Source organism: Sarcophilus harrisii, chromosome 4, assembly GCF_902635505.1.
Source record: "Sarcophilus harrisii chromosome 4, mSarHar1.11, whole genome shotgun sequence".
In the NCBI taxonomy this organism is placed as follows: domain Eukaryota; kingdom Metazoa; phylum Chordata; class Mammalia; order Dasyuromorphia; family Dasyuridae; genus Sarcophilus; species Sarcophilus harrisii.
This window is the reverse complement of record NC_045429.1, coordinates 379,054,017-379,081,145: the sequence shown is the minus strand read 5'-3', so window position 1 is coordinate 379,081,145 and position 27,129 is coordinate 379,054,017. Positions and strand designations below refer to the sequence as shown.

The 27,129-nt window shown below is 34.0% G+C and overlaps 1 protein-coding gene across 8 annotated transcripts in view; it reads right to left on the bottom strand.

Annotated features, from left to right (window-relative positions):
* Window positions 1-26,443, bottom strand: part of WDR64 (WD repeat domain 64) — a 173,240-nt gene extending 146,797 nt beyond the window's left edge. For all 8 annotated transcript variants that reach the window (XM_031966959.1, XM_031966963.1, XM_031966961.1 and 5 more), the window contains exons 1-3: window positions 26,086-26,443; window positions 19,504-19,634; window positions 3,444-3,546 (exon numbers count right to left, since the gene is read on the bottom strand). In XM_031966959.1, the coding sequence (XP_031822819.1) occupies window positions 3,444-3,546; window positions 19,504-19,634; window positions 26,086-26,230 (379 nt within the window). In that variant the 5' untranslated portion in view covers window positions 26,231-26,443. The remainder of the gene's footprint in view (window positions 1-3,443; window positions 3,547-19,503; window positions 19,635-26,085) is intronic.
* Window positions 26,444-27,129: the final 686 nt, after the last annotated feature.

The following is a 27,129-nucleotide window of genomic DNA, read 5'->3' as shown; positions in this document are numbered from 1 at the left end:
CTACTCTACTTATTACATGGTTTCATCTGCTCAGAAGTTCCTTATTCTTTTCTGAGTGACAGTCTTTGACCTTCTCATATTTTCATGCTTGCATCTCTTAGTAGACTTCTCTGGAATCTTTTTTTTAAATCCTTCCAAGCAATATTTTATTCTCCTCAATAAGGTGGAGAACAGAGATGTACTCCTCTAATTCAAGAATTCAGTTCAATCAGACACATGAAGAATCCCTTATATGCAAGTCGTGCTAGACAAAAACAAAATAAATTTTTGTATTCAAGAAGGTTCTATTTACAAAAGTAAATGCCAAATCTACATAAACAGTTAAAAAAGAGACATGTAGAGTACTAACAATATGAGGTATTGGGATCAGTCTTATGTAGAAGGTGTGGCTTGAACAGTGCTTTGCAGGGACATAGGAATCCTATGAGGTAGAGGTTACAAGAGAATGCATTTCAGGCAGGATGGAAAACCTATGAAAAGTCAGATAGTTGCACTGAGAATTTAAGTAAGAAGTTGATCAGGGTCATACAGAAAATATGTCTCAGAGACAGGACTAGACCCTAGGTCTTTCTGACTCTGAAATCCATTCTCCACAATGCTTAATATAGAATGATGATTTAGAAATAAGGTGTTATGGTTATCATGCAATATTAAAGCTATTATAGAATATTAATAACTGAAATGTATATAATGCTTTGCATGCCTACTGTACAATTCATGAATTAGGTAACCCAAGTATTATTATTATTATTATTACTATAGGTAAACTGAGACTCAAAGGTAATATGATTTAGGCTATAGCCTAGTAGCTAGTAAACGTGAGAGGAAGAATTTATAGTTCCTCACTTCTAATCAAGTGCTCTACCCATTGTGCCACATTTTCTCTCAGCAGGAATTTAAAAGATTATTGAAACTCTTCAATTTAATAACAATAGCAACAATAGCTAACATTTATATAACAGTATTGCTAGGCACTGTGCTAAGTGTTTTATGATTATTTTTTCATTTGATCGTCACAACAAATTTAAGAAATAGGTGCTAATATTACATCCATTCTATAGATGGGTAAAATGACATCTACGGAGGGAGAGTTGAGTGACAGACTTCTTCTAACTTAGTAGCATGTGTCATCATGGAGCAACTAGGTGGTGCAATAGCACACACTATATTGGATCTTAACTAGGGAAGACTTATTTTCCTGAGTTCTAATGTGACCTCAGACATTTACTAGTTCTATCCTGAGCAAGTCACCTAACCCCATTTGTCTGAGTTTTCTTATTTGTAAAATGAGCTGGAGAAGGAAAGGGCAAAACACACCAGTATCTTTGTCAAGAAAATCTCTAATGAGATCAAGAAGAATCATACATGACTAAAATAACTGAACAACATGATATAACATTGTTCTTATCCGTGGACATGGAGTGAATACCCTAGTACTATGTTCCCAGAGAGCAAATATATTGTAATAGAGAAGCATTGGAGTCAGTGAGGAGTTCTGGGGCTGACCCTCTCAATAAGTAGATATGCCAATCAGACTTTTTGAGCCTTGATTTTCTTTCTTTTCTTTTCTTTTTTTTTTTAAATAATAGGGTTTTGTTTTTCAAAATGCTTGCAAAGATAGTTTTCAACATTTGCCCCTGCAAAAACCCTGTGTTCCAAATTTTTCTTCCTTCCTTCACCCTTCCCCAAATAACAAGCAATCCAATATATGTTAAACATATGCAATTCTTTTATATATATTTCTACAATTATCATGCAGCACAAGAAAAATGAGAAAGAAGAAAAAAGCAAGCAAACAATAAAAGAAGAAAGGAAAATACTATGTTGTGATCTACATTCAGTCCCCACAGTCCTCTTTCTGAATGGAAATGGTTCTCTCCATCATAAGTCCATTGGAATTGGTTTGAATCACCTCATTGTTAAAAAGATCTTTGTCCCTCAGAGCTGATCATCACATAATCTTGTTGCCAACTGTGTACAATGTTCTCTTGATTCTAACTCACTTCATTTAGCATCAGTTCATGTAAGTTTCTTCAGGTCTTTCTGAAATCATCATGTTGATTGTTTTTTATAGAACAATAATATTTCATAACATTCATATACCATAACTTATTCAACTATTCCCCAACTGATGAGCATCCGCTTAGATTCCAGTTCCTCACCACTACAAAAAAAAAAAGTTCTACAAATATTTTTGCACATGTGAATCCTTGTCTCTTTTTTTTAATGATTTTTTTGGGATACAGAGCGAGTAGAGACCCTGCTGGATCAAAGGGCATGCACAGTTTGACAGCTATTTGTGAGCCTTGATTTTCTTAGTGTATAATGAGGGTTTGGGATTATGTAATTTACCTCTATGTTCCTATGATCTTAACAGGGGTCTTCAAACTTTTCAAATAGGGGGCCAGTTCACTGTCCCTCAGACTGTTGGAGGGCTGGACTATAATAAAAACAAAACCTTTGTTTTGTGGGCCTTTAAATAAAGAAACTGCATAGCCCTTGGTGAGAGGGATAAATATCCTCAGCTGCTGCATCTGGCCTGCGGGCCATAGTTTGAGGACCCCTGATAGAATATCCTTCAAAATTAGATCCCTTCTGAAACCTTACCAATGAAGGCTAACTGTGGCTGAATTGTCAGTTTGAATTAGAGGATTTAAAATGTTTAATTATAAAATATTTTGTATAAAAGCATTGCTTGATTTACTCCTGGAGTCCAAGTTAGTGAGGTGCTATCATATTACTGAAGTCTTAGTTTATGATTATTAAATATCTTACAGTATTCTTTAGGAAAACCTAAATATTATTATGGACTTCTCACATCTCTCTCATTGGGCAGAACTAAGACCAATAGGTAAGAATTATAGGGAAGCAGCTTTAGCTCAAAATAAAGAAATGAAATTTCTAACAATTCTCAAAAAAGTAGGATAAACATCATCTTCATCATTATTATTATAACAGTTAACATGTATATATTGCTTACTATGTGCCAGGCAAATTTATTATCTCATTTGATTCTCACAACAATCCTAGTTAGTAAATGCTATTAACACCATTTTATAGATGGCAAAACTGAAGCAAACAGAGATTAAATGACTTTCTCATGAACTTGTGAATTTGAAGGTATGTCTTCAAATAAAGATTAGATGATCATTTGTTAGGTTCTCATAAGGAACGTTAAAGCTTCAAGGAAGGTAGGTTGAGCTAGGTGACTGCTGAGCTCTATTGTGATTCTATGATTCTCCTGCAAATATGCTTTATGGAGCAATTAAATTATGCCTATTTCTTTGACTGTTGAAATTGATTCTATATAAGTCATCTCTTTTCTTACAATATTAAAAAACAAATGTAATTAATTAAATGAGTCTATAGGAAAATGTGTATAACATTCTTCTTGGATATACATTAAAACTCATATTAATTTCTAGGAATATTAAAAATACTACCTGAAAGTGGAAATCTTTGTTTTCTGGAAATAAGAAAAACCAAATTTTCTTCATCAAGCTGAGAAGCAAGGGCATCTTCTTCTGATAGAAAATAACCAAATATCTAAAATGAAAATAATATTTGTATATTACACAATGATTTAAACATGCTCCATTTACTTAGTGATTGTTTGTAATAATGATAGAATTTAAATTCTCATTCATAAAAAGGGAAGGATCTTATTAATTCTATAATGTTACTTTTGGAAGCAATTGGGGATTACAATATGATTGAACATAATCATTTGAAATCATGTTTAGTTTATTATGAAGGAAAGGAAAGAGAAGCAATCACTCCATAATATCTTTTAGTTTCCAAGTTTACAATGTCTCACACATCTACTCTCTTAATACAGCTACCATCCTAGTTAAGACCAGCATCTCTTATTGCCTGAGCTGCTGCAATATTATTCTGCTTGGTCTTTCTTCAAGACTTTCCCTTTTCCAATTTGTTCTCCATACAGCTGTTATAGTGACAAGTCTAAAGGTAAGGTGTGACCATGTCACTCCCCTGCTTAATTATTCATGAAGTTATCAATTGATACAACTATTCTAGAAAACAAATTTGTATCATGCTCAAATGTCAATTAATCAATCTACATAGCCAACAAGCATCTACAAAGTGCCTGGAATTGTGTTAGATATTATAGATAGTAGAAAAATGTTTTTGTCCTTGAGAAACTTACAATACAGCTAGGAGAGAGAATCTATTTACACATATAAGTATACGTAAGATATACAAATTAAATATAAGGTAACTATGAAGTCTCTTAATCATTTATTTAGTATAATCACATTTATAACCTATGTGCCAAATATTGCATTTAATACCAGGAATAAGAAAAAAAGGAAAAGATCATCCCTTCACTATCTAATGGAAGAGACAATATGCAAAAAAATTAAAAAAGGTATGTATAAAAAGAGCTCAATACAGGATAAATGACAAATTGTCAATATAGGTAAAACACTAGAATTAATAGGAATTTTGAAAGACTTACTATAGAAGATAAAAATGAACTAGCAGCAGATTGAGACTGGGAATTACTTTCTATAGAAGTCCTATATGAGCTAAATTTTAAAGGCTTCCAGGAAGCAAAAATGTGGTGAGAATGCATTCCAGAAATGGTGGGAAAAAAGAATTTCCAAGAGACCCTTCTACTAGGCACAAGTTTTTAGAAGGTCACAAATGAAAAGAAAGGTCCTGTAAACACTTAAATGTCCATAATAGCATTCTGTGTTAGTAAAAAACTGAAAAATGATTTCCATCTGTTAGGGACTGGATAAATTATGATAAATAAATGTAATGAAATAGTATCATACCAAAAGAAACCACGAATGTGAAGAATTCAGAGAACAATGGGATGACAAATGAGTTAATACAAAATGAAGTAAGCAGAACTAGGAAAAAATGACAATAATAATAATAATAATGATAACAAGAATAACTAACATTTGAATAGAGCTTACTAATGTGCCAAGGACTGTGCTAATTATCTCATTTGATCCTTGCAACAACCTTGAGAGGTAGATGCGCTAATCTCCATTTTACAGATGAAGAAATTGGGGCCAAAAAAAATGCCTTGCTCAGGGTACATAGCTAGTAAATGTCTAAGACTGAATTTGATTATACCAATGTAACTGGAAAGAACAAAAAGATGAAATTGAAGAGATGAGAAAACACAGCTTCTTTTCTTTAGAGAAGCACAGGCTTATGGATATGGAATGTTGGATAATCTCAGACAGTCAATTGATTGGTTAATTTTGCTGAATTTTTTAAACTTTTTTTTTAATTCATTAATTTGAGGGAAGGGTTAGGGAGAGGAGAAGGAGTCATTTGCAAATGAAGATGATATAAAGACAATACATAGAAGTTCTAATTTTTTCCAAGTTTTATTGGCTCTCTATTGCCTCTAAAATCAAGTGCAATCTTCTATGTTTGCCATTTAAAACCCTTCACAGACTGAGTCTAGACTAATTTTTTAAGCTTATACTTTTTCCAAACATATTTCCCTTCATGGTCTCTAACATCTAGCCAGATTGGCCTACTTGCTGTTTCTCAACCATACTGAGTGACCTTTGGCAAGTCATTTAACACTATGGGCCTCAGGTTTTTTTTTTTTTTTTTTTTTTTTTTTGTCTACAAAATGAAGGAATTGATCTAGCTAGCTTTTGAAGTCCCAGACAAAACTTATTTACTATTGTTTCCTCTCTACTAGAGGTTAGGCAGAGTTAAGTTCTGCTACTTATTGTCACAGAATGATGGATTCTGGGAAGGAGCAAATACTGAAGAACTGGCAAAAAAAAAAAAAGCAGCTTTTATGCTCTGTCAAAGTTTGGGGTCTGGTACAAATGGTGAGTGAGTGAGTTAGACATTAATGTTTTCTGCTCTTAGTGCATAAGACTACTTTGTTCAGCTTCTTGCTATACTGGTCGACAGAGATCTTTGGGCTTTTCTTCTAGCATATTGCTTTTCTTCCCAAGTTTGGGGGAATTTTTGAGAATTAGTGAGAAGTAGAGAAATTTTCTTGTCTTCTCTTATTGGTCCTCTGACCTAGAAGCCAGTCTGAAATCTTTAATTGGTCTTTTTGATATTAAGACATATTTATAATAGATATGATTAGGCCTCACAAGAATTTATTAAACACTCACAGTCATGTACATTTTGATCAACGGCTCTCTCCAACCTCCATCATCACTTCGCTTCTTTTTATGAATACAACTTAGTACAATACAAACACCTGTCCCAAACAAAACTAACAATAATTGTAAAATTGGGCAACCGGTTTAATTCATATTTTAGTCTGAATGTTTCTATTCCCATTTTGGGGGGAGTATTTTCAGAATTCAACAGGAAAAATACTTTATGGGGGGAGTATTTTCAGAATTCAACAGGAAAAATACTTTATTTATTCTTTTACTGATAAACTCCAATTTCCCAGGAAAAAAGTAAATTCTGCAAAATAATTCCCTACATTTAGATAACAATATATTAAAAAAAAAACCTCGGGCAATGTACAATCATCCCATAAACACATGCAGATTTCTCACTACATTTTTTTTTTCCCTTGGGACAATAACAGCAGTCCCAGGAAGTAAAAGGGAGCAGATGTGGGGAAAGAAGAGGAGTTAACTATGAATCTATAACCAGAGTAAGTAGAGCTAGAAAAACTTTAGGAATTTTACCCAATTCACTCATTTCACAAAAAAGGAAACTGAGACCTAGAAGGACACTCAGCTCCAAACCTTCTGACTCAAGATCACATTATCATTCCACATTAACACTATAATGAACAATTTTTTCCTGATCAGCTATTTAAAATCTTAATGATAATGCTGTTAAAGTATTGCACTCAATATGCCAGCAAATTTGGAAAACATCTATGACCACTGGATTAGAAAAGATCAGTTTACATCCCAATCCTACAGAAAGGCAATGCCAAGGAATGTTCTAATTACCAAAAATTTGTGATCATTTCAATCCAGTAAGGCTGACAGAAGATTCTGAAAGCTACACTCCAGCAATATGTGAATTACAAGAAAACCAGATTGGTTTTTAGAGAGTCAGAGAAACCAGAGACCAAATTGCCAACATTCAATGGATTATGGAGAGAGCAAGGGAATTACAGAAAAACATCTACTACTGCTTCATTGACTACACTAAATGCTTTGACAGTGTGGAATACAAGAAAATGTGGCAAGTCCTCAAAGAGATAGGAGGACAAGATTATCTTGTCTTCTGAGGAACCTGTATGTAGGTCAAGAAGCAACAGTTAGAACCAAACATGACATCTAAAATTGGAAAAAAAAAGTGCAATAAAGCTGTACATTGCCACCTTATTTAACTTACATGCAGAGAACATCAAGTGAAATGCCAGGCTGGATGAATAAAAAGTTGAAATTAGGGTTGTTGAGAGAAATATCAACAATCTCAGATAAGCATGTAAAATAAGATTCGAGAAGCCTCTTGATGAGGGTAAAAAAGGAGAATGTAAAAGATAGCTTGAAATTTAACAACAACAACCAAAAAAAACACTTAAGATCTTGGCAATTAGTCCCATTTCTTCCAGGAAAATAGAGGAACAGAAATGGAAGCAGTGTCAGATTTTATATTCTTGGGCTCAAAATTGTAGTTGGAGACTGGAGCCATGAAATTAAAAGATTCTTGCTCGTTGGAAAGAAAACTAAGGCAAATCTAGGCATCATATTAAAAAGCAGAGATATCACCTTGCCAACAAAGTTCCATTTAGTCAAAACTATGTTTTTTCCATTAGAAATATATAGTTGTAAGAGTTGGAATATAAAGAGCAACAAAGAATTGATGCTTTCAAATTCTGGTACTAGAGAAGACTTTTGAGAGTCCCTTACACAGCAAGGAGGTCAAATTAGTCAATACTTAAAGAGATTAATTCAGCTATTCATTGGAAGATTAAATACTGGAGCTGAAATTTAAATACTTTGGTCATATAATGAGGAGACATGCAAGACTTATTGGGAAAGACCCTGATGTTAAGAAATATTGATGACAAAAAGAAAAGGGGACAGCAGAGAATGAGATGGATAGATAATAGCATGGAAACAATCAATACAAACTTGGATGGACTTCAAGGGTTGGTGGAGAACAAAAGAGGCTTGGCACGCTGTGGTCCATTAAGTCACAAAAAGTCAGGCATGACCAAACAACAATAACAACAATGAGGGTTTCATTTTAGGTATAAATTTTCTTGGGAGGGTGATTAATATTTCTTCCTTTATGGTTCAGAAATAACCTGTCATTATCCCAGTCACTCAAATTTGCAACCTCAGTGCCACCCTCAAATTCTTTCTCATACTCATCCTAATATATCCAATCTGTTGTCATTTTGTCTCAACCCTCACCACATCCAGTGCTGTCCCTCTTCCCTCCAGTATGTAATAATGCAGTGTTCTTTCTACCTTAATATTCTACCTAATCCAATTAATCTTTCATTCAGCCACCAGTGACTTTCCTCAAACACACATGCATACACACACTCTTCTGTCTCTCTCTCTCTTTCTCTCTCTCTCTCTCTCTCTCAATATATTCCAGTAATTCATTATTATCTCCAGCATCATATCACAACCTTCCATTTGCCTTTTAAATCTCTTGACAATCTAATTTTTAAATTTCCTTATACTTCTCTACCCCAACCCCCAACTTATTAGCTTTCTTTATGTTTCTTTCCCAGGACTATCCATCTCCCAAGGACTTTTTGTCTTTTCACTCACTATTCTCCATGCCTAGAAATTATCTGGTTCCTCACTTCTGCCTCATGGATGTCAGTCTTTCCAAAAGATTCCATTTCAATCCTAATTTAAGCAAAAGAATTTCTTGGTACTTCCATTGCCTTTCCTCTGAGGTACTTTTCATTATATTTTTCTCACCCTATGTATATAATTATCTATATATATATATATATATATATATATATATATATATATACATACATAAACATAGTACATTTATTAAATGTTATTACATATATTGTATTGTTATATATTTCCATATTTATTAGCATAGAATCTTCATTGGAATAAGAGCACCTTAAAGATAGAAACCATATATTGTCTGTCTTTGAATTTCCAGTGTCTAGCATATAATAAACACTTTAAAAAAATTTGTTGACTGACTCATATCATGCTTTCCCTGACCCATAGTAGGTAAGAAAGTAGGATTCCCTGGTGGGAATGGAGAGGGAAGAGACAAAACATCTATACAGATGCTCCTCCAACAAGCTATCACCTATTGGGAGTAGGAGAGCATCATTTCAGAATCCAAAGGATAGCAGGGAATATGGACTGATTCCTTCTGGAATATGAAAAAAAATTCTCTCAACAGGTTGATTACCAAATATAAAGAAAGTTCAACTCCCAGGCATATAAATAAGCAATTAAGGAATGAGTCACAGTTTGGGAAGTGTTCTTTCACCCATAACTAGCTTATATATAAAGGGCATCTTGGGCAGGAGTTACTTCAAAAGGTCCACTATTAGGAAGAAGGAAAGATACTTAGATCATACCTTCCTGTGATTGCTTTTGCCTCAAAGTTAGTACTGCCAGACTTCTCAAACTTTCCTATACAGCATAATTTAAAGCCTGGATGAAAAAAGAGCTATTGAGCATAAGGTCATTAGACAGGGAGGGCACTTCAGAAGAAACCAAAGTATTTGAGGGATCATAAGTATATTTAATAATTCCATGACTGTAGGGGCAATAACTGAGGTAGAGAAAAAAATGGTGGCCACATAAGGAACTTCTTGACAAAAGAGAGTCTTGGCGTTAAATTTCACTTCAGATACCTGGTGGTTGTTGTCCTTCATTCTCCTAAGAAGAACAAAATAACATCAGTATGGGGTGTGTGTGTCAAGATACAATATGGTTGGTCATAGGTACAGTGGCTGATCAGACCATTATAAAGTCAAAAGGCTCTACCACAGATCTAGGCACAAATAATCCATATGAACAACTGGAGTAGCAATGGCATTAAATTTGCACCTTTTATATTTCTTTTCAGCTACTACAATTCTGCTTTGCTCATAGGGTACAATGCCTTCTTTGACAAAGGCATGCATGTTGGGTGGTCCTGTGTCAGTGTTTCCCATATTTAACAATCTTAAGGTTCTTCAACGAGACCTCGAGACTGTCCTTATATTGCTTCTTCTGAACTCCATGTGAACACTACCCTTGTGTGAGTTCTCCATAAAGTAGTTAGTATCTTAGGCAAATATATATTTGGCATTCGAGCAATGTGGCCAACCCAATCAGAGTTGTGCTCTCTGCAGTAGAGTTTGAATACTTGGCAATTCAGCTTGAGAAATGAGCTCAGTTTCTTGTACCTTGTTTTTCAGAATTCTTCCTCAGACAATTCAAATGAAAGCAATTCAGTTTCCTGGTGGGGCGCTGGTATATTGCCCAGGTTTCCCAGGCATATGTGAGGTCAACACAAAGATTCTGTTAACTTTCAGTCTGGTAGGTAGCCTAATATCCTTTTCTCTCTCATTTTTCTTTGGAGCCTTCCAGACACTGAGCTAACTGGAAACATGAGGTTGATACCTCATCATCTATGTATATATCTCTGGAAAGCATCCTGCACCAAGGTAAGTAAACTTTTGTCTGTAGCATTCAATATTTCTCCATTTTCTATAACCAGTGGTTTCACATATGGATGGCCAAATGCTGGCATATGGAAAACCTCTGTTTCTTGATGTTGATTTCTAGGCAAAATAAGCACAAGCAACAGAGATTCAATCAACTTTGCGATCTCTCAGCCTCAGAGACTGCATTGAATGGATAATTATATGCAAACAAAATATCGAGGCAGAAATTTTTCTTCCATCTTAGTATTGGCTTTAGCCTTTCCAAGTTAGATAATTTACCATCAGTGTGGTAGCTGACCTTGAGACTATTTTTCATCTTCACAGAAGGGGTCTAACAACATCAGTTTTGGTGCACTGGCAAAAATCACTTAGTTTTTCAATCTCTGTCATCTAGTTGCTAATGTGCATTTCCAAAACAAATTATCCTATATTGACTAAGTATATTAAATACATACTTACATATGAGAGACAGTGTGTTAGAGAGGCTTGAGAGCCTGCCTTGAAATCAGGAAGACCTACCTCTGATATGTATTAGTAACTAATAGGATGCACACTAACAGGTAGACGATAGAGACTTTGAAGAACTAAGTGCTTTTTGCCACTGCATCACAGATAATGTTGTCAGACACGTATGACTTGGATACCTATTTTATATACCATTATATCCAGGGTTACATAAAAATTTCTTGGGAAAAAGGGGGTTTGAGTGGCAAAAGTTTGAGAAGCCCTGCTTAAGCAACTTGGGAAAACTATAAGGTGCAGAAAAGACACGCATCTACTTTGGTAGAGTTTCTTCATCTGGGAATTTCTTATACTAATGAAATCAGAGGTCTAGTTTCTATCCTCCTCCCATCTTTACATATACATGTTGTTTCCCACAGTTTTAGAATGTAAGCTTTTTGAGGAAAAGAACTGTTTCATTTTTGTCTTTGTATTCTCTCAATGCATATCAAAAGTGCATGGTACGTAATCATTAAAATATTTGTTGATCAATCTGTAACACAGTAACGCATTCTATATATAACATTGGACCTGGAAACAGCAAGAGTTGAGATCAAATTCAGCCTTAAGACACTCATTTGCTGTGTTATCCTGGACCAGTTACTTGCATCCCAGCAAGTAACCGTTAGCCTCAGAATACTAATATGTACTTCCCAAGGTTGTTGTGAAGCTCAAATGAAATAAAAATTATAAAGCATTTACCACAGTATCTGACACATAGTAGGTGCTATATAAATGTTAGCTTGAATTATTATTAATCATTCGGAGGAAACAATTTCACAGTTAGTAATGTTTTAAAGTTTAAAAATGAGATATCTGTAAAGTGCTTTGTAAACCTTAAAGCTCCATATAAATACTAGCTGTTATAATTGTACTGCCAGATAGTTTGTTGCTGGCCACATAGCAACAAGACATTTGTGAAAAGAGCAGCAGGGGACATTTAGTTTGAATCTCACCTCAGCTCTTTACCACTCCTTTCACCTTGAACAAGTCCATTAGCCTGTCTAGATTTCAGTTCTTTATCTATAAAAAATATGGGATTAGATAATCTCACAAATTCTTGCTAGCTCTAAATCTTATGATGTAGTCAGACCATGGGAAGTTCAAGACTTTTGCTTCTAAGTAAATAGTTTTGTTTCATTGTTCCTCCATTTTCTCCTGCTTTGCCAAGGAGAGCCAAAGGAGTTTAGAATAAAAAAATTAGAGAAACCTGGAACCTGAAAACTCTGGCAATTTTTTTTTGAAAGGGCAGTCCCAAGAGGAGAAACAAACAAGGTAAAATGATTAGAAATAATTTGGAAGGCATAGAGGATGGCCTCCCCAAACCAGAGTAAAATCTCAGAGACTAAGAATAAGAATTTTAGAACAAAAAGATTTAGCCTAAAAGTACTATCTAGATAGTTTATTAAGAATGCTTTGTTGTGGTTTAGTCATTTTAGTATTATCTGACTTCATAGCCCCATTTGGGTTTTAACTCTGTTCTAAAGAATTAAGCAAAAAAGTTTTTGTACAAACAAAACCAATGCATCCAAGATTAGAAGGAAAACAGAAAATAGGAGGAGGATTTTTACAGTTAAGTTTCTCTGATATATACCTCATTTTTCAAATACCTAATTGAGTCAAATTTATAAAAAATATAAGTCATTATCCAAATGATCCAATTGATAGTCAAAGGATCTGAACAAGTAGTTTTCAGAAAAAGAAATCAAAACTATCAATAATCATATGCAAAAAAATTAGAGAAAAGCAAATTAAAACAAGTCTAAGGTTACTATTGCACACCTATCATATTGACCAACATGGCAGAAAAATAAAATTACAAATGTTGGAAGGGATGTGGGAAAATTGGGACTTTAAAGCATTGTTGGTTATGTTGTGAGCAGATCCAAATATTATAGAAAGTAATTTGGATTTTTGTCTTAAAGGCTATAAAATTTCACATGCTTTTTGACCTGGCAATAGGATTACTAGGTCAGTATTCCAAAAAGAGGTGTGGGAAGGAAAAGCCTATGGGTACAAAAATATTGATACCAGTTCTTTTATGGTCGCAAAGAATTGGAAATAGTGGGGATATCCATTAATGGGGTAATGGCTGAACAAGTTGTGGTATATGATAGTGAAATAATGCTCTTATGCTATAAGGAATGACAAATAAGATACTTTCTGAAAAACTTGGAAAGACCACATGATGCAAAGTGAGCAAAGCCAAGAGAATATCATGCATAATAACAGCAATATTGTCCTAAAGTTTATGATGAAAAATACTATCCACCTCCACAGGAAGAACTGACAAAATCTAAATATAGATCTAAGAATACTATTTTTGTTTTATTTTGTTTTATCTTTTTTTTGCCTGTGTATTTTTCACAACATGACTAATATGTTTTACATGATTTATAGGTATAACGCCCATGTAAAATTGCTTGCCTTCTCAATGAGGGACAGGGGAAGGAGTGAGAGAATTTATAACAAAATTTTCAAAAATGAATGCCAAAAATAGTTTTTTCGTGCAATTGAAGAAAATATAATTTTAAAAGGGAAAAAAAGACAAGTATCTGGGGCAGTAATCCAGAATTGATAGTGGAAAACTTCCTGTACAAGATTTTCAAAAACATAAAGACAAATTGCTCCGTGAAGAAAAGACCCAGAAAGAATTTCTCTCTCCCTTCATTTTATCCCTTTCTTTCCCATTCTCTTCTTCCCCTAGCCTGAGATTTTTCTGGTCTTTGGTGTGAAGTATAAGGGCTATTATGTTTAAATGATAAATATCAGATAATGTTGTTGTTATGAAAAATGTGTGACAATGGAAAAGTTTTGTTTTGTTTTTTAAACCTCAGGTTTAGATTTAACTAGTTGGCAGACTGGTGGCATACCCTATAAGACCCCTTCCAAAAATAATAGTTTTTAAAAATATAACTGAAGGAAATGCTACATTTTAGTTAGAAGGTAGTGAAAACAAAAATGTAATTGCCCCCCTCCCCCAATCCATTCTGTATGCTGTAGGGGAGGGTATGGTTTGTGGAGTCCAGGTTCAGCACTTCTAGGCTAGATGAAGGTCTCATTCTAACTCTTAATTTTGTATCAAATATCTCTATTTATTAGTCTAAAATGGTCATTTGTCAATTAACTGTTTGTCCTTTTTTTGGTATGCTTTGTGAATAAATCTGGGTCTGTATTTTCACCAGGAACCATAGGGCTCATTCAGAGTTGTTTTCACATCAAGAGAAGTTGCAGTAACACCAATTAAATCTGGTCAAGCCTTCTATGAAATCTTCCAGTGATACTAAGAGCAATTTGAGTGTCTCCTCATAATGATATTGTTAACCCCAGAGATTAGTTCATGATGACAGCATCTATATGTTCATGACTAAGAACTCAGGATCCCAAGAGAATACATTAGTAAGGTAGGAGAGATTTAGTCTGACTAAGTCAATGGAAAATTTGTAGCTGAGAAAATCATGTATATCTTGGAAAGCTTACAGTAAATCTAAGGCTGGAGTACTTTGGTTGTCTCAGCTAACATTTTTTTAAAACATGAACCATGATTTAAAACAAAACAAAACAAAATAAAACCACCCTTAAGTGAGAACCGACATTTTTAACAAAGCAGAATTAATCATTCATTGGTCATAATTAATCATCTTTGACTCACAGTGTTATTAATGGTATTCCAAGACTCCCTTTCCACTACTAGCATCCTTCCCAGTACATTTACATTCTTATTTTTGACATGAAAATCTTAATAAAATTCTATGTGAAAACTAAGCCATGGCCCCTTGTGAGCTTTTTAAAAATCTTATGAATACACCTTTGAAACTTGTCCATGCCAGAATACTTTTACAAAAATTTTAGGACCTCAGGCTAAAAGAAAGATCCCAAAATTTAAGAATCCAAGAGTTTAGGCAATTCACAAATTACTATAATGTGGAGAACCATAAAGACTTAGAATTGTTATTGCATAATTTCATGAGGCTTTTTTGGTTTGTTTTTCTGGTCACATTAATGGTCTATTATTTACTTAAGGGACCACATAAATCCTGATGCAAACCAAATCAGCTACATTAGAGAGGAAAGAACACTGGGTTTAAAGTCAGAAGCTCTGGTTTGATAATAAATCCTGGAACTTAATTAGCTCCATGACTGTGGGACTGAGGACAAATCATATAAACTGAGTCCTCACAAGTAAAATGAAAATAATGCTGCTTGAATTACCTACTTTACAGGGTTATTGTGAGAAAAGCAGTTCATAAATAGTAAAATACAATATAAATGTGTTAGTAAGATCCCTTCTTTCTTCATTTACCATTATCATGAAAATAATTTTACAAAGTAGTAAAATAAGATTTACAAAGTAGCATTGTCCTCACTGCAACCTTGAGTAGATAATAATTATAATCTCCATTTTACAGTGAAATTAAGATTCATTAATTTACTCATGTCACAATTAGTATGCTAGATGTTATAGACATTCTGAGTTCAATTAATGCTCATGAACCTTCCAGTTCAACATATTTATTGCCTAGAAAGCCATTATCTGATTATCTCAAAAGCATTGACTCTTTGTTCTCAAAGACTATTCCAATGAAGTCCAATAGCTTTCTACAAGAAAGACACTAAGCACTGGCCTACTGATAAATTATGTACTAATCTTCCAGAACTAGACTTTCTAAAGGCAAAAAAGCTTGGCTGTAAATTTTTCTTTGATTGTTGACTACAGTAATCCACATTGGTGGGAGGATTTTGGCTCTTCATGTGACCACAAACTCCTTGAAGGGCAGGGACTTGGTTTTTTTTTTCTGTTTGTTTGTTTTGTTTTATTTTGTTTTTTGCATCCCATAGATTAGCACAATGCCTGGAACATAGTAAGTGATTACTAAATGGATAAGTACTCACATTTGTGGGATCACAGATATTTGAACCTGACTTATCATGCTAAGTCCTTTAATAAATATTTTTTGATGGATAGATTAATTGAAAGACAATAAAATGAATAAATCAGTAATATCACAGTCTACGTTACTTTTCTGTCTCCAAATAAGCACTGTTGTTTCTTATTTAAAATTGTCTGTTTTCCATTATGCAAATCTAGATGTTCTGTCCAGAAAATATTCTGGGAAACTCTGCCCTAATAACATAAAGAAAATTAAATTTTATTTAATAGCACTTTGACCTTGTGTTCAATAAGTTCTAGAAAGGAGTAGAGAAGGAGTGAGAGAAAGGTACTCTGGGTGTCCATGATATATTAATCCTGCTCTTCTACCCCTTAGTGGATAGAAACTGCTGTACCTTATTCTTTTTTATCTTTCCCTCCTACAATCTACTCCCATTTCTTATTATTCTTAATAAATCAACAAGTTTTTATTGATTGATTATGTGTGCTAGGACCTAGAGATAGAAATAGAAAGAATGAAATAATCTGTATCTGAAGGGAGTTTCTAATCTAATGGAGTGGTAGGGACAATAAGTACATATAAAAATACACACAGCATAAGAATAAAGTTAATAATTATATACATATACACATCATTATGTAAATAATAAAATACAAGATTGTTGGGGAGAGAAAGCTCTGAAAAGGCTTCATACAGAAGATGATTTCTGAATTACATCTTAAAGCTAACCTGAAGCAGTGGATCACCATGGTGACATGATCAAAATAGGAAATGGAGAAGACCTTTGTTCAGTATTAAGATAAAGCAAAACCTTTTGGCATGGCATCCTTTTCTCCAGAAGCAAGCCCCAGGTTAGAATCAGCATCAGGAATAAGATCAGAGAAATAATGTCATGAATAAGATCAGTATTGGAGCAATCAGCACTAGATTTTTCCAGTTCTATTTTATCTGGAGAATCTCATCTGAGTTGATATAATCAAATAATTTATTATGAAATTTAGAATTAGAAGTGATTTCCCTTTAAAGTTCTCTACCTAACCACCTTAATACTGTGAGAATGAGAAATCAGGGCCCAGTGAGGTAAAGAAATAGATTTTCCAATGAAGAATGGTAACATTGGGATTCAAAGCCCAGTAAAACCTGCTCTTTCAGCTATATCACATTGTCTTTTAAAGTTTTGTCTTTGGGAAAATATTAGGTCCATTACTTAGAAGACCAGTTATGAAAGACTACCATCACTCTTCTTCCTCATCTCAATATCCTTCTTATGGGGCTGACTTTCTTGTAAAGACCATCTGTTTAATGGAAGCCAGATGAATCATCCTGGCATATTGTAATGACACATATATAAAACCTGGTGAGTCATCCAATTTTGTAGAAAATACAAGTCTTAGCAATTAACTCACATTGCATATAGATTTCCAGAATTCTGGTTTAGTGCTAGTATAATGCAAATGTTGAATTTTACCCTAAATTACAAAGATCCATATTATTTCAACATAATGTCACTCTCCTAATTTCTAAGCTATTGCTTCAACCTTTGAAGTTAACTGATTAGAGTTCAGAAGGCCCTAGAATGATTGTTGAATTGTCATCTATATGACGGTTATTCTGAAGATTGGTCTGTACAATAATTAGCATTTATGTCTTTTTTTTTTTTTTTTTTTACTCTTGATGTTCCTTTGAAACAATTAAGATTTTTAAATCGTTTAAAAAAATTTTCCCTCATACCATAATATCCTTGGTCATGAGGAATCTTGGCACTTTGAATGAGTTTTTGGGCAGTTGGTCTTCTAGACCTATTTTCTGAACATTGAGATTGTTCTGTCTCTTCCTTTCCCCTAAAATTTTTCTCTTCTTCTTCTTTCTTTTTTTTTCCCTCAGAATTAATAGGGAAAATCTGGGTCTGAATCCCAAAGAGATCATAAAAGAAGGAAAAGGATCCACATATATAATAAATGTTTGAAGCAACTCTTTTTATAGTAGCAAGGAACTGGAAATCAAGTGGATGCCCATAAATTGGGAAATGTCTGAATAAGTTATGGTTTATGAATGTTATAGAATATTATTTTCTTTTAATAAATGATGAGCATGCTGGTTTTAGAAAAAGCCTGGAAAGTCTTACATTAACTGTTGCTGAGTGAAGTGAGCGGAACCAAGAGAACATTGTACACAGTTACAACAGGATTATGTGATGATCAATTATAATAGACTTAGCTCTTCTAAGCAAAGTAGTGAACACCAAGATAATTCCAACAGATTTGGGATGGAAAGTGCCATCCCCATCCAGAAACAGAGCTATGGAGACTGAATGTAGATCAAAGTATAGTATTTTCCCCCTAATTTTCTTTTGTTTGTTTGCTTTTTTCTTTCTCATGTTTTTTTTTTTTTTTTTCCCTTTTTTGGTCTGATTTTTTTCTTGTACAATATAACAAATATGGGACTATATTTAAAAGGATTGTGTATATATATATATATGTATATATATATATTATATTATATCAGCTTGCTTACTGTCTTGGAAAGGGAGGGATAAGGAAGGAAAGAAGAAAATAGGATTATGCAGAAAGATGGGCATTTTTTCCTATCACAATGACCCCAGTGTTTTAAATTCTAGGTCAAACAGCCACTCCAAATTTATTATTAATATTATTTTTATTTTTAACCAAACCTGTGATTTCATTGGATATAGCATTCTTGATCAGAAAACTCTCTCTACTCATGCAAATTGGCAACTACTCTGCAATTTATATTGATGGCATAACATCACACCATTAATAAATGTGATACACAACATTAGTAGACCAGCTATCTACCAACTTAGACCAACTAGGACTCAAAAACTATGAATGAGTTGGGATGAAACTCATGAAAACCATGAGGAGATAAAGAGAAATTCTTTCTTACCTATTCCAAACTACTAGAAGTGACTTACAGAAATTTACTTTCTGTGAATGAAACTCAAATACTGTTTCTGTTCTGAAGTATCAGAGAGATTGTTTGAAGAGCCCTGTCTCTTGTACTCATGTAATACTTGTTTTCATGGTATAGTAAAGAGAGAAGTGACTGGTATGTAAATAATGGCAAAAAAACATTGGATTAATTAATTTTGTGAGCGTATTCTCTGTAATAGTTTGATATGTATTAAAATGTTATTTATTATTAATATAAATAAGTGGCATTTTGCCTACCCTTTTTGGCTATGAAGCAAAAATCCTGTCCCAAGATTTCAGAGGTATAATAAGGCCTCTACTCACTTTGCATTCTGGTATTTTTCCTCTAATATATTTTACACTGTAAATATCCTGCATGCAAATAATTATTTGCAAAGTGTCTTCTCCATTAGAATGAGTTCCATGAGGGCAAGGATCATGTTTTAGCATTTTTTTGAATTCTCAGTATTTAGAATAGTGTTTGAAAAATTGCATGCATGTTGTCATGGTTTAATCAATATGTAATCCCATATTGAGGAACTTGATTTAGAGATTTCATGGAACAGATATCAAAATTTCCTACCTCACACCAGTCCACGGATGCATCTGGGTTGTTGCTGAGTTTCCTGTAAAAGCTTTTCACATCTTGGCTTTTTATTTCTGGACCAAATAGTTCCAACACTGATTCATAGAACTTCTCATAATCAATAGTGTCTGCATTGAAACAAAGAATTATAGATGCAGTTACCAAATATGGAAGGTCCTTTTGTTTAAGATCTTAGAATTACAATTGGAAAGAATATCAAGAGCTATTGAGTTCAATTCCCTTATTTGTAAATAAGGAAACTGAAGGTCAGAGAGCTTATGACACATATGCAGGAACACATACTTTATAAAGTATCAGAAGTGGAATTTCATCCCAGGCCTTTCTAAGTCCTATATCAACACAATATCTACTGTGCCACATTATTCATTTCAATATGTATCACCCTGGTGCTTTTAGTTTCCATTTGTAAGAAGCGATTATTCTGGTTCAAAAAATTCTTTCCTTTTGGACTTGACTCGGTATTGAGTTAGAATATTCCAGAGTAGGGTAGCAAATGTTCAAAATAAATGTTCTAGCACCTCCATCAAAGAGTCTCTCTCAACTAAAATAGGAAGGACTTTTTTCCCCCAGCATGATTCCTCAAAGGGGAATACCACACTTGGTTTCTCCCTTGTAACATGAATGATTTCCCTATTGATAGCGGACTACCTGCTGTAATAGTCTATAACCACATAAGATCTCTTACTATCACTTGGAATTCTCTGATGCCAAACTTAGCAATAAATGAATTCAGACTAATATGCTAAGTGACATAATGACTCGGTTTTAGACTTTTAAAACCTTTAAAGATTTTTTGGTTGTTAATTCAGTTGTGTTTGATTCGTTGTGATCCCATTTGAGGTTTTCTCGGCAAAGTCCCTGAAATGGTTTGCCATTTCCTTCTCCAGCTTATTTTGCAGGTGAGGAAACTGAGGTAAATAAGAATTAAATGACTTGCCTGGGATCACATATGAAGTAACTGTCTAAAGCTAAATTTGATGTTGGATCCTGCTGACTTCAGGCCCAGCATTCCAAACACTACACCATTTACTTATTATATGCATAACAGATTAAACCAAGTCAATGAACAAACCTAGTAATATGAGAGATGCTTATATTTCATACTTATCAAAAGCCTATAAATCCAAATTTGGATGATATATAATATGCATATTACATATATGATGATTTCTATTATTGTGCGTCATTGACAAGAAGATTAAAAAGTATTGAATCCAAGATCAATCCTTGTAGATTACTTGTGAGTAACTTCAGACAAATTCATTTTAAAAAGTTACTTTTCAAATCTCATTTTGATTTTGATCATGATGTTGGATTGCTGTTAACATTCTAAAACCACTTATTGAAAGACTGGGTTGTAAACATTTATGAAGAAAATTATTAATTACTATTAGTCAGCATGGGCTCATTGAGATAAAATCATTCTAGACAACCCTTTTTGTCTTTTTCATAATAGAATTACTAGATTGTAAGTTACTTAGGCCATAGATCTACCACCTATGTGCTATGGATCTCAAGTCATCCTTAAGATGTTGAAAGGAGTTTTCTGATACAAATATGAATCCACAGGTAATCAAACAACTCTTACAAACTGAAATAATCTGCTAAATATATGTGCATTACTATTATCAAAAAAATTTACTTTCCAGAGTCAAACTAATACAGTAGAGAGAGAGTACTGGCCTTGGATTCAGGAACATATGGGTCCACTATTTCTGATACTTATTAACTGTATAGATATAGGATAAAAATCATTGGGTCATTCTGAACCTTATTTTCTACATCTACAAAAATTAGAACTATAATAATAATAATAATAAATAATACCATTACCTGTAGTACCTACCTCACAAGACATTTTATAAGACTGAAAGGAAATAATGTAAGTAAAGCCCTCTGCAAGCTTTACAATGCTACATAAAAATATCAATTATTGCTCAATTGCGGCTGTACATTTGGAAATTTATTGAACAAAAGACTGTATATGATTGATTAAAGAGATTGATTAAAGTCAAAGAATGTTACAGTTATCATTTCCCCTAAGTCTTTCAAGTTATATCATTTTGACACAGCAAAAGATTAATTTAGCAAGACTCAATCTTTCCTAAACTAAGTTAACTATTAACTAGTGTCTCATTTCTTTTCAAAGAAGATAAGAAATTTGAAATGTAACTTTCAGAATTCAATTTTCTGATACAGTGTTTACAAAATCATAACATTTGCCCAATCCTCTTAAGAAATGAGAAAACTGAGATCCGGATATCACACAATCTATAATGCAAATAGCTAAGCATATTTTTTTTCCATTAAGCCATTTATCCTTAATGTTAAGTTAATACATTAGGAAAGCCTGAATTTTTACTGGTACACAGTTACAGCAGAGCCAAAATATCCCCACAGAGGTGTAGTAGACAATGATTGACCAAGCCAGCTCTTTGATATTAACTGTCCTAGCAATATTTCCACTACTCCCCTTTCATTTCTGCATTTGTCACTATTACCTTTGATCTTGGGATGCTAACAGTAGCTTTGTATATAGGTCTTCCCTGTATGTCAAATCATAGTATGTGATATGGTTCAGGAGAAAGGATGCAGAGAGCAGTGAGGTGCATAGAGTGCTGGACTTGAAGACAGAAAAATACTCATCTTCCTCTATTCAAATCTGTCCTCAGACACTTACTAGCTTTGTGACACTGAGCAGATCACTTAACCTTAAGGAATTTGCTTCAATTCCTTATCTGTAAAATGAAATGGAGGAAATAACAAACCATTCCAGCATTTTTGCCAAGAAAACTCCAAAATGGAGTCACAAAGAATTGGATATGACTGAAGAACACATAATATTGATTGACTTTAACCTTTCTGCAGGACTCGAGCTAGGGAGCATACTTACCAACCACCTTCACAGAATCTGAAAAACTGAGAATTAGTAAGCAATTCGGTGATGATCTAACCCAACTCATCAATGAAAGGAATTTCCACTGTAACAAATCCATCAAGTAGTTATCTGTCCTCCATCTGAATATCTCCAAGGAGAAAGAAGCTATCCCCTCTGGAGATGTCTATTCCCCTTTTGGATATTTCTGATTGTTAGAAAGTTTTTCCTCATCTCCAGCCTAAATTGGTCTCTTGATTACTTAAATCCAATGTTTCTACTGATTTAGCTCTCTGGGACTAATTCCCCCTCTACATAATAGACCTCTTAGATCACAGATAGCAATTCATTCCACTATCCCCCTCCCCAAGTATTCTCTTTTCCAGATTAAATACCCCTAATTCCTTCAAAAGACCCTCTTAAAGAAAGCCTGAAAGCCCTTCACTTAACACGCCACACATACTCACCCTTTGAGGTCCCAGCTGTCTTCTTCTGGACACTCTCAATTTATCAAAACTCTTTTTAACCTTAGTGCCCAGAACTAAGCACAATATTTCAAGCTTGACAAGAACAGTGAGACTATTGCCTCCTTGTTCCAGGAATCTATGCTTCTATTAATTCACCTTCCCCCAAAATTGAATTTTCTTATTTATCACACTGCTAGACACATATTAAACTATCAATTTCAGACCTTTTATTATTTTTTTATTTTATTAAAAATAGAACTTTTTTTAAAAAAGAAAAATATCAAAGGAAAACAAAACAAGACAAAACAGAACATTGTCATATGCCTAGCACATGGTTCCCTCCATCAGGGAGGATTCAAAACATATAACCATAAATTACCAGTTCAAAAAAGGATATACAATAGTAAAAGAAATTATATTCTTCTCCCCCCCCCCCCCCAGACAATTAAGGTTAAGTGACTTGCCCAGGGTCACACAGCTAGGAAGTGTTAAGTGTCTGAGACCATATTTGAACTCAGGTCCTTCTGACTTTAGGGCTGGTACTCTGTCCATTGCACCACCTAGCTGCCCTCAAGAAATTATATTCTTAAGTGTCCATCTTTTCCTTTTTTCATTAAAAGTTGCTCTTATGTTCTCTACTACATACTTTTAAATTTTTATTCTTTTTTCTCCTTTTCATGCCCCCTCACCTTCCCCAAGAAGGCTATAATCAAGCAAAAATATATTTATATATACATGTATTGATATACACACACACACACACACACACATTTTGCTCCTTGATTTACCTTGCTATTACTTAACCTCCCTCCATCCATGGTTCCAATCCCTCCTTTGTCATCTTCTCCTACCTTTTGTTTCCCTCTCGGTCCATCCCTCCTCCTTTTTTCTTTATAGATTTTGGAAAGTGCTATACTCTTCATAGTATTTTTGTAGTGTCGCTTTATTTAACTCATTCTGAATGTGAGGAGGTTTTCAGAACTACAAGCCCTTCTCCCCATTCTAATGCCTCTATTTTTCCTCTATACTTCATCTATTTAACATAATTACTATTTTTATCTTAACTCTGTCTCAATCTTTCTTTGGAGCTACCCATTGCTGATGTCAATATTAAAAATATGGCACATATTTCCATGTAAAAACATAAAACAATTTATCCATGTTAAGTTCCTTGAAAAACTAATTTAATATTGGTTCTTATATATTAAATTTTGTATTGACTTTAGGTTTGGGTAAAAGTTCTGAAAATCTGCAAGTTCATTGAGTGTCCTTTTTTTTTCATTCACTATTATAGATAATTTTGCAGCAGATGATATTTTTATCCCGAGGCCTAGATCTTTTGATTCCAAGACCTGCTATCTTTTATGGTGGCTGCTGCTAAGTCCTGTACAATTCTAATTCTAACTCCAGTAAATGAATCTTTTTTCTTGTTTCTTGCAAGATTTTCTCTTTGGTCTGGGGGTTTTGAAATTTGACCTATAGGTTTTCCACAAAAGAAAAACTTTGTCTGAGGTGGTGATCAGTGGATTTCTTCTATTTCTACTTTCCCCACATGTTCTATCATTCCAGGACAATTTTCTTAGATTATTTCTCGCATTATTGTGTAAAGATTCTTTTTCTTGGTCATAACTTTCAGGTAGTCCAATTATTCTTATATTTTTCTTCATCTGTTCTCCAGATCTATTGTTTTACTTATGTTTCATATACTGTACTATTTTTTCATTTTTTATATTGTTTTGTTATTTCTTGATCTCTTGTAACCTCACTGGCTTCATCTTGCCCAATTCTAATTTTCAAAAAGTTGTTTTTTTATCTTTAAGACATTTTCTAGTTGGTTAACTTTTCTTTCAAAATTTTGTTTTTCTTGGATGGTTTTTATTTTTATTTTTTTTAGCTTTTCTGAAATGTTTCTCATTTGATTTTTTAAAATTCTTTTTTGAGTTCTATAAATTCTCTTTGGGCAGGGAGCCATTTAACATTACTCTTTGGGGCAGAAGCTTTTTATATTTCAGTGTCCTCCTCTGAAGATGAACCTCAGTCTTCCCTATTTCCACAATAAATTTCTATGGTTGGGGTCTTCTTTGCTGGTTCATTTTTTAAATGAGAATTATTAGTGTAAGCACCTCTAATTGTGAGGTGGGGGGATGGTGCTCTAGCTTCACTTCAACTCTTCCCTTTGACCTGGAACCCCAAACCAAGAGCTTCACCCTCCTGCAAGTGCCAGCAGCCAGCAATGTCCTTGCCCCCCGCCTGTGAGCTCAACGGATGTACTGGTTCCTTCTCACGCAGGGCTGAGATATTTATCCCATTTATCAAAGAATTAATTCAGAAGACAATAATAATTGACACTTACATGGCTCTTTAAAGTTTGCAACGTACTTTATAGACATCATTCTAATTCAATCATCATAGCAACTATATGAGTTAGGTACAAATATCACCCCCATACTTTGAGTAGGTTAAAGAAAGTAATTAACTAGTCTGTAGTCCACAAAGTCATTGGTGGAATTTGAACCCAAACTTCGATTCCAAATTTAACATTCCATCCTTTATACCATGCTGCCTCACATGTTCCTAAGTATTACCAGAGTAAAGTTCACAGAAGTAAGCCCTCATATAAAATAAAAATTCCTATTATTGTGTTGTATTAGTCCTGTCTGGCTCTTACTAACACCATTTAGAGTTTTCTTGGCAAAGATACTAGAGAAATGTGCCATTTCCTTCTCTAGTTCATTTTGCAGATGAGAAAGTGAGGCAGACTCTACTAATAAGTGTTTAAGATTGGATTTGAACTCAGGGAGATGAGTCTTACTTCAGGTCTACCACTCTATCCACTGGACCATCTATCTGTATAATGTTATTAAAGAAGGAACGTAACCCCAGCAAGGAAAATTAGTCTTAGTATATTTAGTTCACTATTTGTAGAGAATTTAGAAAATTCACAAAAGGAAAGGTAATGAGTGATAAACTGTAATTATGTTAACCATGTTCTTGAGTCTAACCCTAAATTCAGAAGAGAATAATGCAAACTTGATTGAAAAGTTTCTCACCTGTTTCTTATTTTTCCCCAAAGGAGAATTTGAAAAGTAATATTGTATCTTTAAACACTGACATGTGACAGAACATTGAAACTCTCTCTACTCCTAAATTCTACATAGCTTAGTCAGCCTGATTCTTTTTGGATTCTTGAGGAGGTTTTGACATTTCTGAGCTTACCTTCATTTTTGACATATAAACCTAGTCTTTCTTCCTTTTTCTGGATCGCTGTTAATTCCACTAACTTCTCAAATTCCTTCAAAGCTGCTGTAAAATTGCTAGTTTCAGTTGTGATGCTGAGCTTCTTTTCTTCAGGATTCTCCATGGGGACATATGGGGGCTTTATTTCTAGATGGAAATGATGGCACTAATCGGATGATCTGAAAATCCCTCCCTGTTGTAAAGGTGTCCCTCCTGATGTCTCAGTTTTTGCTCTAAAGTTCATTCCTTTGATCTTAAAATTCCATGCTGTAGAATGGGAACAAGATGTGCTGCTAGGATGTTAGCAGGAAAGATGACTTTGGATTCACCAGGCCTACATCCTGGCTATCCCTTCAGGGAAAGCCCTGACCTCATAATGTTCCCTGAATACTCTTCACAAAGTCCTCATTACATCATAATGTATGCTAGTTTCTTCATTTAACACTAGAAGAACATTAGTGAGATTTTGCTTCCTATGTGTATATTGAGTGGCAGGTATATTAAGTAAAGAGTGGGTAGGGGAATACATTTAAATGCTGTGAATTCAGACAGCATTATACTTGTTTGTTTCCTTGCCTATCATAGCTCCCTGAGTTTCCATTCTTCTTCATACTTCAAAAAACAAAGGAGAGTATGTTTGATACTTTCTCTTGAAGCTGCACTGGATAGGATAAATGGAATTGTAGACTATTTATTGGAGATAAAAGAAAAAATTGAGTAGCATTGGTTCATCCTGTGAGTAAGAAGCAACACGATAATAGAAATAATGCTTCATTTGGAGACAGATGAAGTGAATTCAAATATGTCCAGGATCTCAGCTATGTGACTTTACCATTCTCAATTTCCCCATATGTTACCATTCTTACACTACTAAGAGTACATGTAATCTCTTACCGCTGCTAGACTGCAGACATAGATCATAAAAATGTGCCTCTTAGAGTGGAAATGACATTAGAAAGTAGAATTATGGGGAATTACACTGGGGCATGCAGTGTTAGGATCATAGGATCCAAATGTTAGGAT